General features: G+C 42.7%; 1 protein-coding gene across 1 annotated transcript in view; it reads left to right on the top strand.

Moving 5' to 3' along the window:
- Positions 1-18095, top strand: part of Fam3c (FAM3 metabolism regulating signaling molecule C) — a 45190-nt gene that overhangs the window by 8885 nt on the left and 18210 nt on the right. Inside the window, exons 2-5 of the mRNA XM_021655307.2 lie at positions 3838-3891; positions 7662-7766; positions 13914-13943; positions 14824-14947. Coding sequence (XP_021510982.1) covers positions 3879-3891; positions 7662-7766; positions 13914-13943; positions 14824-14947 — 272 coding nt within the window. The 5' untranslated portion in view covers positions 3838-3878. The remainder of the gene's footprint in view (positions 1-3837; positions 3892-7661; positions 7767-13913; positions 13944-14823; positions 14948-18095) is intronic.

The raw sequence follows: 18095 nt of genomic DNA, 5'->3' as shown, positions 1-18095 counted from the left end.
CGGCCTGGTGTAGCTCCAGTTCCAGGGGATCTGGCAGACCTCTTCTGAACTATGTGGGCACTGTCAGCGCGAGGTGCTCAGACGAACATGGAGAGCATACACATGACACAAAAAAATAGATAACAAAAGACCCCTTCCACTTGAATATTGGAATCATCGGAATTCAGTTCGTTTGGTTAAAACTGTTATTTGGCCAGCACTCTATTAGGGTTGGATTAAAGTGGATGGTGGTTCTCTAGTTTAGCAATATTTTCTTTTGGCTGGAGTAATTTTTTTTTTTTTTTTTTTTTTTTTTTAGTATTATGCTGCTGTATTTATTTGTATGCATATTTTTTGCATCGTTTTTGCCTTGAGGTGGTAGTGTGATTTCTAGCACTATGTCAGTTTGAGTGTTAAACCTGGACTGGCTAGTTTGCAACAGAGATTAGCAGTTTGCCAAAGCAGCTGGCATAAGCTCCGATTGGCATAGCACGTAGTCAATTGATTGACATGGCATGTTGTCAGTTGATTGACATGGCATGTTAGCAACAAGATCTTATCGTTGAGTACATCAGTATGCAGGGAGAGAAATGGGATGGGGTCTGTTTGCAAGCACCCTCCCTGCTCTTCCCAAGATCCCCTTGTCCTCATCTATAAGGCCATGACAACAGCTAGGGCAGCCAGAGGGCTTGTGGGAGGATTACCTGGCAAGACAGGCCTCTCCTGGTAATTGTTTTTATGACTTATTTCTTTGATACAGAACACTGTTGTAATTTAAAGACTTCATTTCTCCAGGAAGGAATGGGAGTGTCATTGGGCCTGTGCTTTTATTACCGTTGCTCTGTATCTTAGTGAATTTTAGGCAGGTCCTCCTTATGTAGGATCCCAATTCTCAGTAAAGAGATATTATTAAAAGGGACTAATCTAGGTACTGGGCTAAAGGAAATGTTTAAATTAAAACATCCAGCAAACTGGCCTTAGGCCCGCTTCTTTGCTCCAGGTCACAGACTGAGTATACCTTCAGGGCGGTGTTCCTTCACCCAGGGGGCAGTGTGGCCTTCCCTGCTTTACTCTCAGGGGACATTGCACTCTCCATGTGACATCTGACTATACAAAACACTGGAACTTGTTTTGGTCTATCCCTTCACTTTTGGAGCAGTGAATTCCCTAGGTAACTTGTCTTGAATATTTACTTTTTTTTGGGGGGGGTACTGGAACTTGCTTTGTGGACCAGGCTGGCCCTGAACTCAGAGATCTGCCTACCTCTTCCTCCCAAGTTTTGGGGAATATTTGCGCTTTTATCTGTTCTAAGGATACTCTCTTAATTACTAATGTTCTGATTTTAGAAACTAGTTCTAATTTCTGTATCTCTACCTTTTACTGAGTATGTAGAAAATTTGTGTACTTTTGAGTTGCTGCCTAGAGAGTAGCATTCTGAGTTTTATTCCTCTGTGTTGTGTCTGTTGTCTGTGGACCTATCTCTTGATTGCCAGAACTCTTCATGAGCTGTGTCTTCCACCACCTCTGACTGTCATGCATCTTCAAATGCTCTTTAAACAGCCAGGCACAGTTTGAACTAGCACATCACAAACACTCGCCATACTCTGCTCTTACATCTATTTCAATGCTCCCGTTCTGCGGATTTACACTTTTGCATCATTAAAGGTGCAAGAAAGTTAATTAAGGAAATTAATTAAAAATGTGTTAATGACTGAGGCACTTTGATGAGATTTTAATATAGAAATTCTTTTAAATGTCAATTCTCTAAGATATTTAGGTGGAAAACAGTTGTGTTCAGAAATGTAGTTGCTTATAGAGTGGAGAGTTTAGAAGCAGAATCGCTGGGAAGAGGGAGCAGGAGGCTGGTAAGGTAATTATACAGATTATCCAGGTGTGGTCCCTTCTCTCTCCCCTCCTCCCAGGCCCAGCAAGGGAAGCTGAAACAGAACCGCAGATGTCTGGTGCCCAACTACTTTTCACATTTTCGAGAAAAGTTTCCTAGGCCACACTCAGACAGGAGTGAAATTACTTTGGCATATGAGAGGGCAGGGAAGACCATGTGTTGTGAAGGCAGAGTTCCATTTCACTGGAAGCCATTTAAAAGAGGATTCATGACCTGTTGAGAAGCTGAGGTCTTTATTTATTTATTTCTGTTTTAAATGTGAAGTCTTGTGGATACTTGAGTATCTCTTCTTTCCTCCCAGAATTCTGGCTGGTGGCTAAGGACTTTAAATAGATTTAAATAGCATTGACTTTGGCTATTCTATAGAAGGCATTCACATAGATAACAAAGGAAAAAAATACCAATAGCCAACAACTCAGTTAAGTGTTGATGTTCTTTCTTCAGGTTAGATGTGCAGAAGAAAGGGAGCCAGCTACGGCTGGTGAGGTTGGGGGCCATGCAGGCTTCCCACCCTACTGCTCTTCTCAGTGAATAAGGAAAAGTGGATAATAGTCTTTTCAGTGTTCTTCAGGGAAACGTCTGCTTTTTTTTTTTGTTTTTGTTTTTGTTTTTTGAGGCGGGGGTAGATGAGCTATCTGAATTATTAAATCAATATGTGTGTGCATGCTTCTGAGTGTGCATGCTTATGTGTGTGCATGCTTGTGTTTGGGGACCTGTGTGCCACAGTACATGTGCAAAGAGATCAGAGAAATAATATATTTCTGATTAATAGGATCCATTACTCAAAACTCACCTTTTGAATTCTGTTGTTTTACAGAATGTTGGCTGAAGCAGTATCTAGCTGTATTCTGAGTTGTGTTGTAGGAAGGAAAAGCAAACAAACACACACACACACACACACATACACACACACCAGTTGTTAAAATAATATCAAAGAATAGTTTCTTTGTTTGATGTATATCATTCTGTCAGTAATGATAATTGCTGACATACTTAAAATTGTAATTCTAAACTTCTAGATCTGTTATTTTGCCTATGGAAATGGAAAAGCATAAAGAGGATTTGGTATTAGAGCCAGTGTATGCTGTGAATGCTTACAACAGTGATACTCAAATTACATCATGAAAAACGAAGTGGCCTCTGTTAATCTGAGAATAAGACCACTGCCACGATTCTGAGTCAAATTTGAAGCAAGCTTTATTAAATAGTGGCCAGCAGAGTGGACTGTGGCCAAGTCCATTCCTGGGTTCCCAGAAAATGGCTACATTTTGCAGAAGCTTAAAAAGGTAAAACTACAAGGCCACCATATTTCCCATCAGGTCCAATCAGGGGCAAGCATACATCCTGACATATTTCCTGTCTGTGTCCTCACACCTCCCATTCCCTGACATCCAATCAGGCATTTCCAGTGCAAAAAAACTTGTTTTGGGGTACAAAAGCACGTGGCTTGTTATTTCCCAAGAATCATAACCTCCAGTGTTCCAGGAAGTTACCAATCCTTGGGCAACTGGGTGATACAGGTTACCTTTGGCTCTTACTTGGTGTGTGCTGGCATGAACTGGCCTGTCTAAACTCCGTTTCTACCAATGGTTTCTGTTATTCGTAAAGAGCGTGTTGACAGGATGTACAAAGCAGTGTTTGACTCTGAATGTTGGGAGTTCCTCATGGATGCGTGTTCACCGCGGGCGACAGCCATCCTCTGTAGGCACAGGCATGAGGGCACGTGCCCTTGCGTATTCATTCAGAGGAGCAAAGGACACAGCTAGTGGGAGACGCTTGCAAGGAGTGACCAATGATAAAGAGTTTTTCATTAAAGAATGCTCTTCATAGAAAACTTAGAAATGTCATGGTATTTACTTAATTGGTTTTATGTATGTCTTCTAAATTAAACTCAATCTAAGGAGGAATATCCTTATAGTATAATTCATGGTGTTGGCCTTTTCTTTTGATTTTAGGACCTTGTTTCTGAGAAGTGCCATAAACTGAAAAAGGAAAAATGAGGGTAGCAGGTAAGATATTTATTTAATCCGATGAAAATGGTATTTTTATTTTATAATTTTTTATAACCTGTTCGCTCAATAATGGCTAAAGGAAAGGGTGCATAATTGATTAATTCTTCTTCATCTTCATATTCCTTCTCCAACTTCCTTTTGTGGTGGATCTTGGTTCCTTCCAAGCTGGTTTCAAGCTGTCTTCAGGCCTCAGAGGTTGTATACTTGTGCCATTGTACCTATAATGTTTCTGAAAGTTAAGTTCCAGGCTTAAATAAACTAAATCATGCTTAGCCTTTTCATTTTACATAGTCAGCAAATTACCACCTGTCCATGAGGTAATTATTACATGTGTTCATTATTACATGTTTTTGTAGATGAAACTTATATTGAAATTACGGCAAATATTAATCTTTATTTTATGGGGTAAACGTATTTTCCAAATAGTACATATATTCAAAGAATAACTTGGAAAATGCAGAGACTGACCTTTTCTTTCTAAGTTCTAGCAACTAAGTAAAAAGGAATTCTAAGATAGAACTTTCTCCTATGTGCAGTTGAGTGTAATATATATGAAGAATTTACAGAAAATGTGTTTTTGCTTTGAATTATTAGTCTAGGTACAAATCCAGAACATTAAGAGCAATCTGAAGTAACGTGTTATATACATTGAAAATCCTTGTAAAGTCCATAGTATTAACATAGATATTGGTAAGCATTTTTGAAGGGTAGATCCATAAGTACCCAACTGGCCTTTCCCTACATAAAAGTGAAAATAAGTTTGTTTCTGCTAGACTGCCTCCAGCCACAACCCTCCCACAACACCAAAGGAGCATTGCTCTGAGGAATTCTGCTAAGTCTGTGTAACAGGAGAAAACAGGTTGTTTTTCCACTCGAGATAATTATTCATAATTGTCATTTTCTTACAAGCAAACCAAGTATTTTCCTAGAGTCGTCTCTCAGAGATGCCAGGAGCTGAGGCAGGTGGACAAGCAGCTTTTCATAGTTTGCTTAGAGTTGCATAGAATGAAGTGGAGTTGATCAAACACCATGATTACTGAACCAAGTTAACTGGAGGTTGCTGCACATGCTTTAGTAGAAATTTGAAAAATTAAATTCTCTGTGTTGTGAAGTTACAAAACATCATTTTGAAGTAGTTAAACACTTGTTCCAGAAGAAGGTTCCAGAAACCAAGAGTTTGTTTGTGTTTTTAAAGACATGTAGCCTCTTACTTTGTTTGCTTTGCTTTTTGTTTCTGTACGTTCTTGGGTTCAGCAGGACAATCCATAGCTGTGGTCCCCTGTGGATTTTTAAATACATTGTTTAAATGTGGTAATCAGAGAACATTCTTATTTTGCACACAGTCCTAAATTCATTCTTAGTGAAATGAATTTCATCATCTAGTTTTTATGTTTGTGCTTTTCTTGGCTTAGTTCTTGGGGCCCCTGCCTTTGATAGACGAGTAAGGACTGTTAGTTCTGAGTTCACGGCTCTGAACTAATGAAGTTCTTCTAAATGAAAATAGTTTCTGGTTGCTCTGAAAGGCTCACATAGCCTGGAGTGTAATGATCCTTGGTTTATAAATGTGAGATCAGACTCAAGGCACTGCTGTCAGTGGCTGGAAGAGCGAATGACGCATCTGGTGGGGAATGGCCGTTGCGGTTGTGATATTCTAAGTCCCTTCCGAGTTCAGCATTGGACATTGGGACCAGCCCTAGAGACCACGTTCTGTAGGAAGCTCCACTCTACCGCTGTGGAGACTCAAGTGTCTGTGCTGCTAACTTGTCTGTCTCTTGGAGCGTCTGGTTCTTCCTTGTTCTAGACCAGTGAGTGAACAGGTTCTTCTGAGAGACTCAGAGCGGGTAAGAGCAACGCTCTTGATGCAGAGGACCCAGGCTGAGTTCCTAGCACCCGCACGGTGACTCTCAACCATCCGACACCCACTTCTGACTTCCACGGGCACCAGCCATACACATGTGTACACACAGGCAAAAACAGTGATGTGTAAAGTCAAATAAGTAAATCTTTGAAAGGCTACCACTGATGTGACCCTAAAAGCAAGTTTGGCCTTGCATACTGCAGGTTTCATTCATCTACTTTAGGAGACAATGAGGGCATATCCCTATTATGTGTGGCTAGAAAATGAAGTAGAAGACTAACGTGATCTGTCACGATCAAGCCACTGGTCCCCGTCTTGATAAAAACAGTGTGTGCCGCCTGCTAGCATTCATCTATTGAGCATATGTATGTGTTGCGAGCATGCGTTGTATGAAATCCTGAGAGAAGGCGGTCCAAACCAAATGGAATTTTTCTCTCTTACAGGGTAAAATGTAGGCAGTCAGTAGTTGCTCCAAAAAAACAGGAAGCAGCCTGTGGAGGGGAGAAGTGAGGAGGGGGAGGTGAGAAGGATTAGGCAGTTGGGTGGACTCATTGCCACTTCATTCCTGTGTTAATAGAAAAATTTTTTTAAGGCTTTGTTTTTCAGAGAAGTTTTAGATTCACATCCAACTTGGGAGGAAGGTACAGAGATTTTTCTTGTATCCTCTAGCTGTGAATAGAGCATCTTTAAATAGCACTGAGGGGGCTCTGGTTGTGGATGGCTTTCAGCGTCAGCCCCCTTTCCAAACATCTTCAGTTCCTCCCTGCCCCTCCCCTCTAAGGATCTAGACTATTCTTTTGGGTCAATGACATAAGAGATTAGATGAACTTTAAAATATATATATATATTTCTTATGTTGAGTTTGGCAGAAGAAGAATTTGTCATTTAGTGTAGAATGGGGTACTCTGGAGATCGCCAGGTCTTTTGGGGGGAGGCTTGAGTTCTGGCCCACATCCAGCCACTGGCTTATCTGTAATCTTAGGGCACTCCTTCATCACTGGGATTTTTTTTCTCTTTCAGGTTAGATGACTGTAGATTTTGTCAACCTCTTTACTCTCAGTAGAGATCAAACCCTCCAGATAAGATTGTGCAGACACAAATAAGCTAATACTGTTTCCGAGTAAACACGCTGAAATCCAGAGGTGGCTAGAGAAGTTGTTGTTCCGCTATTGGCCCACTCCCTTTCCTACCTTGTGCTTTGTGATTTGATTCCTAGATTGGGGTAGCAAGGAGTAAGAGATGATTCATTGTAAGCAGGTGTGACGACTATTGTAAGGTACCATAAAGACGCAAAGTCTAAAGTCGAGGCGTGTGCCCTCTGGAGCTTTTCACATAGCCAGTGTTTGTGATGTCCAAGCCTGTTCTGCAGGAGAAATGCCCTGTCTTAAACTAGGTGGTGTTTGCCGTTCTTGTGGGCTCATGTGGCTCCAGGAAATGGGTTGCTGATAGGATAGTACATTTCTCTTCAGCTCCCCACTTCCTAGATGTCCTGGTCTTTGCCTCCCCAGAAGATCTGTTGTTTTGCGTCCTCCCTGGCGGGCACTGCTCTTTAGGATTGGCAAGGATTAGGAGCATGTGGTCCTGCAGGCACAGTTGAGGTGTTCCCCTCACCAGGGCACCTGTGGTCAGCCAGCAGCTGATGGTAGGTACCTCCCTACCCTCCCCAAAGCAGCCTGGACTAGCGTCTCAAGTCACCCGGCATCTGAGAGTTCTTTGATTGGGAGAACAATCCTTAACTTGGTGGGTGTGGACCTACTCGTTATAAATCCAGGGACATTACCGTCTTGGCCATCCCAACATAGAACTGCGTTGGTCTTACTGTTTCCGTAGAAATGTAGCATTTGCATATCAGAAGTTCTTTTGGCTTATAAACCATCCTGAGTTATTTGTGCCTTTTTCCCCCCCCCAGGAGCCGCAAAGTTGGTGGTGGCTGTGGCAGTGTTTTTATTGACGTTTTATGTTATTTCTCAAGTATTTGAAATTAAAATGGATGCAAGCTTAGGAAATCTATTTGGTAAGTTTTATCCCCCCCCCTACTTTTATGACTTTTTTTTTTTTTTTTGCTGTTTTCCGTTTTATATTTTTAGTACAAACTTAATGCTTTTTATAAAAAAAAAATCTGTGTCAATTTCATACACGTGTAAGACATGTTTTGATTGTGCACACTCCATTACAGGTTTGTCCCCTTCCCACTCCTGCTCCCACGTCCTCCTCCTAGTTTCATGCCTTTGGTTTTTGTTGTTTTGAGTCCCATTCCGTTTAGGCTTGATCCCAGGAGCGTGGGTTCGGGGTTGTCTGCCGAACCTGGGTGCCTCTGCAGTGGCCCCATCCCTGGAGGAGATGGTTCTCCCTCCCACTGCAGCAGTTCAGTCCCAGTGGCTGCTCGGGGAGGCGTGGTGTCTCGCCCTTTCCTCCCCACCCAGGGTGGCATGTGGGCGGGTTCGTAGCGTCCCTGAACTTTTAGACATAAACCTTTTGGTTACTTGTGTTCCACCTGTTAGATTTAGGCACTGTTGAGGGCAAGTGTTTTGTTTTAGTCTTCTAACTGTAGTGCATTTTATCTATAAAATGTTATTTATTGGATTTCAGTCTAGATTGAACTGGTGCAGATATGAACTGTGGGGCTTGTTTCGTTTCTTGTTTAGAATATGTTAGTTCTCTTAACCGCTTATTTACCATCCAGCTTAATTTAGCAAAGGTCATCAGATTTGCATGCGCCTAGGTTGGTTTCAGGACCCTGGTTTCTAATTACCCACAGAGTTAACTACAGTTCATGCGCTGGTGAGTTTTCTTTCAACTTCCTTTGTAATAACTTAGTAGCTTGAACAGATAATTTTTTCCTTTTTTATTGGAAATAGATTCTCTTCTCACATAATATATCTCCATTACAGTTTCGTCTTCCTCTGTTCCTCCTGGTTCTTCCCCACCACCCCCAGCCAGATCCACCTACTCCCTCTCTGTCTCTCATTAGAGAAAAACAGGCTTCTAAGAGATGGCATCAAACATGCCAAAAAAAAATATATATATAGTAAGGTGAAACAAAAACCATTACATTGAAGTTGGACAAGACAAACTATGAAAAGGGAAAAAGCCCAAGAGAAGGCATACGAATCAGAGATCCACGGCTAAACAGATCATTTTGGCTCAGGCTTTTTTGTTTGTTAATTTTTCGAGACATGGTTTCTCTGTGTAGTTCCGGCTGTCCTGGAATTTACTCTGTAAACCAGGCTAACCTCAAAATCAGAGATCTGCCTCCCGAGTGCTGGGATTAAAGGTGTGCACCACTAAGCTCATTGACTCGGGATTTTTACATTGTATTGCTTTAGAAAAAGAAAACAGATATTTCCGGACAGGAAGAATGAAAAATTTGTCCATGGTTAATATTGAAAGTACCAAGATAGGTTGTGATCTAAAAGAGTAGAATAAAATCTAAAAGGCAGAAAGGAAAAAAAACTACAACTAGAGTTCTAAACCCCTAAACACGGTGTTTTAGCAGGAGGATGTAGCTCAGTGGTAGGATGCTAGACATACCTGGCTTAACATGACCTAGATTCAGTGCTCAGCAGACCCCGCCCCCAAGCACATCATGGCAATTTTCTAAACAAGACTTAAACCTGAAGGAATTATAGTGTCACCCTCTGTTTGTAACAAACAGTACCCAGAGGCGCTGGATACTCTTGACTTAGTTTCCCCCTGTAGGAACCTCGTAGGAACAGTAAAGTGTCACAGACAGGACATGGTCCTGAACACAGCCTGGCAGTCCTGCCCCAGCTGTGATTAAATGCACTGTTAGTTTCCGGCATGGGCATTCAGCAAGCACAGAACTGAACGACGTCCAGATCATCTCTACAGATACTGCTGCGGTGAATGGCGTGGACCTGGCTGTTTCTACCCTTCCATAGTTAAGCCACCGGGAAGTAGTAGATGCATAGATTACTTGAGCTAGAATTAAAACCTCAGGTGCAAAGCAGTTCTATTCCTCTAGTCTGACTTAATGGAAAGGCATTCATGGAAGTCTGATGAATCCGACAGGTTTGTGTCCATTCCTGGACGTGTTGTCTGAGAGAAATGAAAGATTATGGGTATCAAGTGAAGTCAGACGCAGAGCCTGCAGGTGAGGAGGGGCAGTTGTGTTTGTGCTTGTGCGTGATACTTTAGCAATGCCCCGTGTTGATGAAAGACAGTTCATCTGCTTGTCTCCAGGGTCTCACATTCTCATCGTTGCAGGCCTCGGGGAAATCTTTTAGTTTTGATGGGTATTGGATAAAAATAACTCTCCTTTGTAAAAAGTGCTTCGGGAGAGTTTCTTTACCTTCAAGCATCTTATCAGCTAACACAAGTCCCTTGGAGATATATATATACCCAAAAATTTGATGACTAATGAAGTGATTTCCATGAAACTGCTTTTAATTAAGTAGCAATTACAGGCTTGACATCCGAAATTCAACAAGCAAACTGATTTGCTCTTTTTCATTTTTTTTTACATTTATTTTTACTGTTTTATGTGTATGAGTGTTTTGCTTGCCTGTACGTCTGTGCTCCCCATTTGCTCTTCATGCCAGGGAGCTGGTGGGCCTCCATGTGGGTGCTGGGAACCGAACTCGGGTCCTTTGCTACAATAACAAGTGTTCTTAACTGAGCCAACTCTCCAATCCTGATTTCATCATGTTTTAGTTACTCACCCTTTCCTTCTCGCTGTTCACCACTCCTAACTGTCGTCTTCTTTGGTTGTTACTTGATGGTTGATGTCCTAGGATTCTGTTCTCTCTGGATGTCTGCATCTGTTTGCTGTTTTCCAGTTTCTATCTTAATCCCAGCTCTTGTTTCTAGCTGGCCTCCATATTGTTCCTCTTAGGTCCTCAACAAATATCTTAAAACACGGTAGATAGAGCCTATCACTGGTGATACACACACACACACACACACACACACACACACACACACTTCCTTACATGGTTATAAAGGTCTTGAATACAGGTAAAGTGTTTTGATCATCTCTTTGTGTGAATGAACATAGAAATACTTGTAGAGCCAAGCCAGTGTCTTTGACTCCATTGTTGTAAATAAAAAGAGTGTTGGGCTGTATAGTATCTATTATTTGCCCTGAGGTTATCATGGCACTATTATTTAACCCACTTTCACAACCAAATAAAACACAGACACCTGTTAGATTTTATAATTGCCTTAAAACACCCTTGGGCTGGGCAAATAATTCCATCTATGCTCTCTCAATAACCTCACCATCCACCTCCCAGCTCCCATCCAATGCCATCTGCCTTAACCATCTTCCATCCATAATCCTGTAAATACCTGCTTATAATTTTCATCTTGATGTTTTCTCCATCCACACCATCCTGGCCCACATAGTTCCTTCTCCATGCTAACATGTCATAGCCTTCTCCTGCCTCCTCTCTTCCTGTCCAGTCTGTTTCCCCTGATTCTCTTGAACTGAAAGCCTGGAAACCTTAGCCACACCTACCCCATTCTGCCCTGTCCAGGTGTAGGCTGTTTAATCAGCCAATCAGGTAGGCTTACACAAGAAGGCTAGGTGTATCCAGGCAGTAACCAGATCTTGAGAACCAGTTATCAGCATCCAAGTACAAGCATCAGACCAACCGCAGACACTCCTTCCTTTGCACCATCCCAGCAACTGCTCCATTTCTCAGTCTGAGCCCTGCCTGTCTTCTTTCCTCAGTATCTCTGAGTCTGTCTACTTAAAAAACAAAACAAAACAAACAAACAAACCCTCAACACCTCTCATATTTTCTTCCCCCAGAACTAGCACTCCCCCCCCCCCCCAGATTTCGTCAGCAGGATGTGTGTAGATAGACTCAGATTGGAGCCTCTCCAGTCAGAGGGTTACTGTAAAAGGTCCCTAGCCTAGCTTTCTGCTCTGGGAACGACTGGTGCTTTCTCTTTACGTATTCACCCTGTAGAAGTGGTACAGCGGGCCTGCGTGCTACCTGAGATGGTTTTAAAAGCCAACTGGACTGGTAGGGTGGCTTAGCAGGTAAATACACTTGTCCTCAAGCCTGACCGCTTGAGTTTAATGCCTAGGACCCACTGGGTAGAAGGAGAGAGCTGAGTCCTGGAAATGATCCTCTGAGATCTCCACATGTGTCCCTGGGCATACGTGTACCCACATATACACACATATGCATACATGTAAATAACTGTAGAGAAAGATTTAAAATAAACTAAAAAATAAAAGCTAGCTCCACCAGTTACAGTTATGACCTAAACAAACACCAGTTAGAGGGTCTGTCCTCGGTTTTCTTGTCTCTGAAATGGGATGACTATGTTTGAATGGTTCGTGTTTGGGATGACCATCGAGAAGTACTTGACAGAGCCAGCGTAGAGGAATGAGTGGTGCTGTTCTAGCCCTGCTCAGATCCCACTGTCCTTATTATCACAGATCAGACCATCCACTATCTAATCAGCCTTGCACAGGTCAGGGAGACTAAAGTTCCTGATTTTAACTGATGATAACACTCTTTTCATTAATTAATTAATTCATTCATTCTACCATTAATTTTTGTTTGTTTTGTTTTCTGAGTTGAGGTTTCTCTGTGTAGCCGTGGCTGTCCTGGAACTTGCTCTGTAGAACAGGCTGACCTTGAACTCAGAGTTCTGCCTGTCTGTACCTCCTGAGTGCTGGGATTAAAGGCATGTGTTGCCGTTGCCTGGCTAATTGTTTTTTCTTGACTGCATTTTTTTCTTAATTGCCGTTATTAGTGTGTGTGTGTTGTATGTGTATATGAGCGTAGGTACACATGTGCCACAGCACATGAATGGTCAGAGGACAACCTGAGAGAGTCAGTTCTCTCCTGGCAGCATCTGGGTCCTGGGGACCAGCAGGCTTGGTGTTAAATCCCCACCTACTCACCGAGCTATCTCCTCCCTTTCCTTTTTAAAGACAAACCAAAGTTGAGAATTTTTAGTCTTCATATTGCTGATTCTGTTCTGGGCTTCAGCTTTCTTATTTAAAAAAGGGAAAGCATTGGGCCAAGGCTCTGTAATTACACGGGGAAATGGAATGAATGAGCTAAGGAAACCCCAGCACTTGAATTTATGGTCCCCACCACCCCCTCTTCTCCCCCTTTCTGTTTTGTTATATGCTTGTTCAAGGCTCTCTTTCCTAAGAATCATTTCTGTATTTAGGTTCTGGAGTGGGGAGGCAGTTTTGCTGTGTTCCATGCATTCTCCTTTCCCCACATTATAGCTGTGTGACTTTAATGGTATATAATGTTCTACTAAGTGTTCTATTGAGTGCTGGAACTGTTGACCTGGTCTTCTCTCTTTAAAATCTACATACTGTCTCTCAGCTTCGACTTTCTGTTCCATAATTTGAATAATAGACTTACAGGAAATTCACAGTTATCAAAAATAGTACAGAAGTTAAAGCTGAGTGACTATTTATAGTTAGACAGCTGGCCAACATTTATCTTACTGTGTACTTATTAGCCAAATCAGGAACCTGCTGTCCACAGTACTTTGATGATCTGTGTTAAGATTTCCTGGACTAGGATCAGACACCGGGGCTTTTGAGAGCACTAAGTGTAACTGTCATAGAGGGGTTGAGACCCACTGTGGGTGTTAAGAGTTGACCTATGCCCTTTCTTGAGCTGATGAACCAAGAAACTCTCAGTAGAAGCACTAATTTTATTATGCCCAATGCAGTTCTTTTCTGACGAAGCTAAGGTTTTCCCAGCGTTCACCCTCCCTTCTTTACTCCCAAATCCTCCCCAACCCCCAAGACAGGTTTATATGCATGCATTCTTCAGGACTGTGGGTCCCTGGCAGGAACAGCAGCATTTCGATTTACCAACACACACTGACCGAAGTCTATAGATTGTAAAGGAATGTTTTCAGACTAACTTTCTGGGTAGAATTGAAGTTTGTGTTAAGTAATTAAACAACCTATGAAGTTTAAAGTGATGTTTCGGTAATAAAACGTCACTGTCCATGATTGCAGCACACACTTGTCTATAATGAACTACACGGTAGAAAGGTACAGTGTTTCTGAGGCGGTGTTGCTGTGTACGGTGTGTGAGCCGTCATCCAAACACACATTTCTAGCCCTATGAGGCGCTTTAGTATGTTTAAAGTAGGTAGTGGCCAGGAGGCCCGTGCTTTCTAACGATGCTGTTTCTCTCCCCAGCTCGATCCGCGCTGGACTCGGCCACTCGTTGTAAGTCCCCTGCCTTGCTGTTTTATAGGTCTTTGTCCTGTGTGTGGCCATATGAGAGCTTATGTACATGCAGTATGGGCATTTGTGAATAGGTCCCCAGGGAGAGAAGTTGAGTTGGCCGGGCTAGTCTCATAGGTTCCTTATTCTCAATGGGCTTTTGCTCTGCTTATGGGCTTCGGCAAATAGGCAAATAGAGGAGACAGCTGCAGCTTGTACCTGGGTGGAGGGAAGGACCATGCTTTTACTGATTCTAGTTTGGGACCAGACATGCAGAAGAGCAATTCAAAAGCCTCAGGCACCCAGAAATATGAAGGTATCTTCAAGAATAATTTAAATAGCATCAGCCTTGCTCAGCTAGATCATTCAGCAGGTTCTGTTTCTGTCAGTGGTTAGCTCCTTCCCCAGGAGCATCTGAATTGAGTTCTTGAGTCCTTTTATTTTGGGGCCTTTGCCTTCCTTCCTTTCCTGTTCTTTGATACCCTTAGAGAAAAATATTTTGGAAGATTTTAAAAGTTTTTATTATTTGTTTATTTTTTTTTAAAGTATGTGTATCTCTCCTTCTTAATCATTTCTTTTTATATGCATGGTGTTTTGCCCACATGTATGTATATGTACTATATGTGTTCCTGGTGCTCCAAGAGGCTGGTAGAGTGCATCTGAGTCTTTGGAACTAGAGTTAGGGAACTAGAGTGAGTGGGTACTGGGAATTGAACCTGGGTCCTCTGGAAAAGCAGCTGGTTCTCCTAATCACTGAGCTAGCCTTAACGAGGTATACCTCAATGTTTTTGTGTATATGGTTTGAGGGCTAAAATAAGCTGATTGTAAAATCTTATTAATTTGTGTTCTAAGAAATCTCAAACCTATTTCTATTCTTCCCAAGCTACGAAGCCCCCCAGGTATAAATGTGGGATCTCAAAAGCGTGCCCGGAGAAGCATTTTGCTTTTAAAATGGCTAGTGGAGCTGCCAACGTGGTGGGACCCAAGATCTGCCTGGAAGACAACGTGTGAGTACTGGCTGGCCCGGAACACGAAGGCCTTGAGGGATGGCTGGTGGACCTGAGGGCCGTGGTGCTTCGGAGATGCTTTTACGAACAGTCTGTAATTTCAGTTACTGCTGTATGGCTTTTCTTTTCCCTATGCATTAAGAGAGTGATCGAGGGACCTGTAGTCATTTGGCTTTTGGGTAAAGATGCACATGGCTGTTCCCTTTGACTCTGAAATACTAGGGGGGGAAATTCATTTAAATTCATTAAAATAAAAAAGCATTTCTCCAATCATGGTTGGCATATTTTAACCGCTCAGTGTCTCCACAGGGCTCTTGACCCCAGATCCCGTATAAAAATCTGTAGTGTCAGAGCAAAGTCCCATTAACAGCTTTTCCCAGAGCAATGACTGCTTCCCATTTTAGGCCAGTGTCTTTCATTTCTGATACTTGGATGCTGCGTGCTGAAGTGACCTGGTGGTCATGGCAGGCCTGTTGAGCTCACCCTGCTCTAGGCTGCGCTGAGCAGCTCCTGGGTTGCAATGCTCTACCTAGGACATGGCTATCGTCCTCCTGCCTCGCCAGCTGTCACAGGTTCCTGCCTCTGACATTGCAAACCCAGCTTTTAGTTCTTTTTCATCTGGGGACATGAGCTCATTTAGAATTCAGGTAAAATAATGGATGTGACTTTAGTCTATGTGGTCTGAAGAGTAAGAAGACAGTTAAGCAGGGCAAATGGGGCTGGTTCTCCCAGCTCTTTTCGTGTGAGTTTCAGATAGAGTTTTTAAATTAATTTTCAGTGAACTAGGGAAGGATTGATCTCATGGGGCAACACTTTCTTAATAATTGATGCCCATTAAGCCATGCTAATAATGAGCAGCCACTGTCAACCAACTGGTTACCTTCTGACTTAAGTATCCCGGATCTGTTTAATGATACAGCAAAGTACATGGGCTTTGGAAGTTTCTAGGCCTTTAGAAACAGTCCCCTTTGTTTCACTGAAGAGTGCACATTTGAGTTTAAATAATAGGACAAAACTTCTTTTGGAATACCTCACCCAACAGATAAGCTGCTTCCTTTTTCCACCTCTTTGAAGCATGGAGTTTAGTGCATGGAAGAGGTTAAACGCTTTTCCAAAGCTGGTTTTCCAACCACAGTGACGTAGGTCAGAAGATAAATGTCTGTTGGCAGGAGGGCTTAGTATAACCAACCAGGCTTAGAGCCAGAGCCTTTAGTCCTAGGATGGTGGGCATGTCGTGTAGGATTTGTACCGGGTTGTAGATCGTTTGACCAAAAAATTGAGGCTGCCCACTCATCAGCTGCATTGAAGGAACCATTCTGCCATTCCCACGAGAAATTAACAATTGATGAAGTTTTATAGCTCTCAGGTCATGAAGCTGGTCTCTCTGTAGAAGAGCTTCACCATTGACCAGAGATCTCCAGTGTGGCTACCGCAGGGGACATTTCCTAGTCCAGAGCCTTTCTTTCTATTTATTTCTATATGAAAAGCTTATGAGGCTTTTCAACGATGCTAACGTAAGGAGACTGCTTGCCCAGTGATCACCCATTCCTCCATCTGTTTAAGTGCTTATTGAGTGTGGTTTCCCCTGTCGAGGAATGTAGGCCAGTTTCTTTCATTTTGATGCTTGGATGCTGCGCGCTGAGGTGTGAAGTGACCTGCTGGTCATGGCAGGCCTGTGGCGCTCACCCTGCTCAGGGGTGCGCTGCGCGGCTCTCGGATTGCAGTGTTCCAGACAGGATGGTTGAAGTTGTCCTCCTGCCTAGCCAGCTGTCACAAGTTCCTCCCTCCGAAGTTGCAAACCTGCCTTTTAGTTGCTTTTTCATTTGGTTGCCAAGAAAGCTAGGTGTCATGTAACGTACAGTTGAGCAGGGGTGACAGGTACCTAAAAAGTAAATGCAAGCAAATGACTGTCAGTCCGGACCCCAGCTGTGCAGGCAGTGGGCATGAGAGATGCTTATGAGTGGAGTGAAGTAGACCCCAGCTGGAGATGTCAGTGAGGGGAAAGGTCCGACTTTAGACTGTTGTGGATAGATTCTAAGACACTGAGTGTAGTCTGAGAACCTAGGGATCGGGAGACAGCCAGAGGTAGACCAGGAGTTTCTGAACATCCCAGAGAGGAGGCTCATGCTCACGGGCCATAGGGAAGAAAGTTCTAGAAGTGAGTGGGCCAGGTCACACATGAACTTCTGAGTGATGCAGTTAAAGGATTGAGATAGTTTCCTAAGTGTGCCGAGAAGGCTTTCAGGTTCTCCCTGTGTTACAATCTCATTCGTATTGAAAAACTAGTTTCCTAGCTATATAAAGTGACTCACGCAGTGGAATTAAGAACAATGGGAGAGCCATGGCTAGTTGTGCCCCCTGCTTGACATAGCGTTTCTACTCATAATGACTTTATTTGTGCTTGTCTATCCTGCAAGTACAAGTGTGTAAGTACATAATAAAAATGAGTGTATCCTTGCACCTGCTTGGAGTTCAGGAACGCACCGTTAAGAAGAGTACTCTAGATTGCCATGTCTGGGGAGGGCTGATTTTGCTCCCTGTGGCACATTTGTTATTTGTCAGAGTTGTAGAGGTTTCACCTGCAGAACCAGAACTATTTTCAGTACTCAGGCAAGCTCCTTCCAAGATGTTTAACGTAGCCAGAGCTGGTAGCAGGTATGTGAGCAAAACTGTATTTGAAAGTATATAGTGTTTCTGGCTTTTCCTTTATGGTTCTTTTGTTTGGTTGTTTTGGTTTTTGTCTGAAGGTATGCAGGCCAGAAGGCCTTCAAGGTTGTAAAGAATAAAGTAAATATTTTAATAGCCGTGACTACTCTTTGTGTGTTGGGTATCTTTTGTGGCATTTTTTTTCCCCATTGATGGCAGGTTTTCCTGTATGTATAACACCAATAAGAGTCTGAAAACTTTCTCAACACGCTTAGGAAATTATCTCCCAATTTAATTCTGTTTAAAATTTGATAGGCTGCTGCCCCCTTGTGGGAAGCCTGTGGCACTGTGCATTCTGCTGCCTTTCTTCTGTGATGGACTTTTACGTTTTTTGGAATACAGAGTATGCTTTCAAGATGGTGTCTGCTTGAAAAGTCTCTGGTGTGTGATTATTAACCAACACTTAATGGTAACCAGGTCTTTTGGGTAGCATCGAATGTGC

Source organism: Meriones unguiculatus, chromosome 21 (genome assembly GCF_030254825.1).
Source record: "Meriones unguiculatus strain TT.TT164.6M chromosome 21, Bangor_MerUng_6.1, whole genome shotgun sequence".
Classification (NCBI taxonomy): Eukaryota; Metazoa; Chordata; class Mammalia; order Rodentia; family Muridae; genus Meriones; species Meriones unguiculatus.
This window is presented reverse-complemented; position numbering and strand designations above follow the sequence as displayed.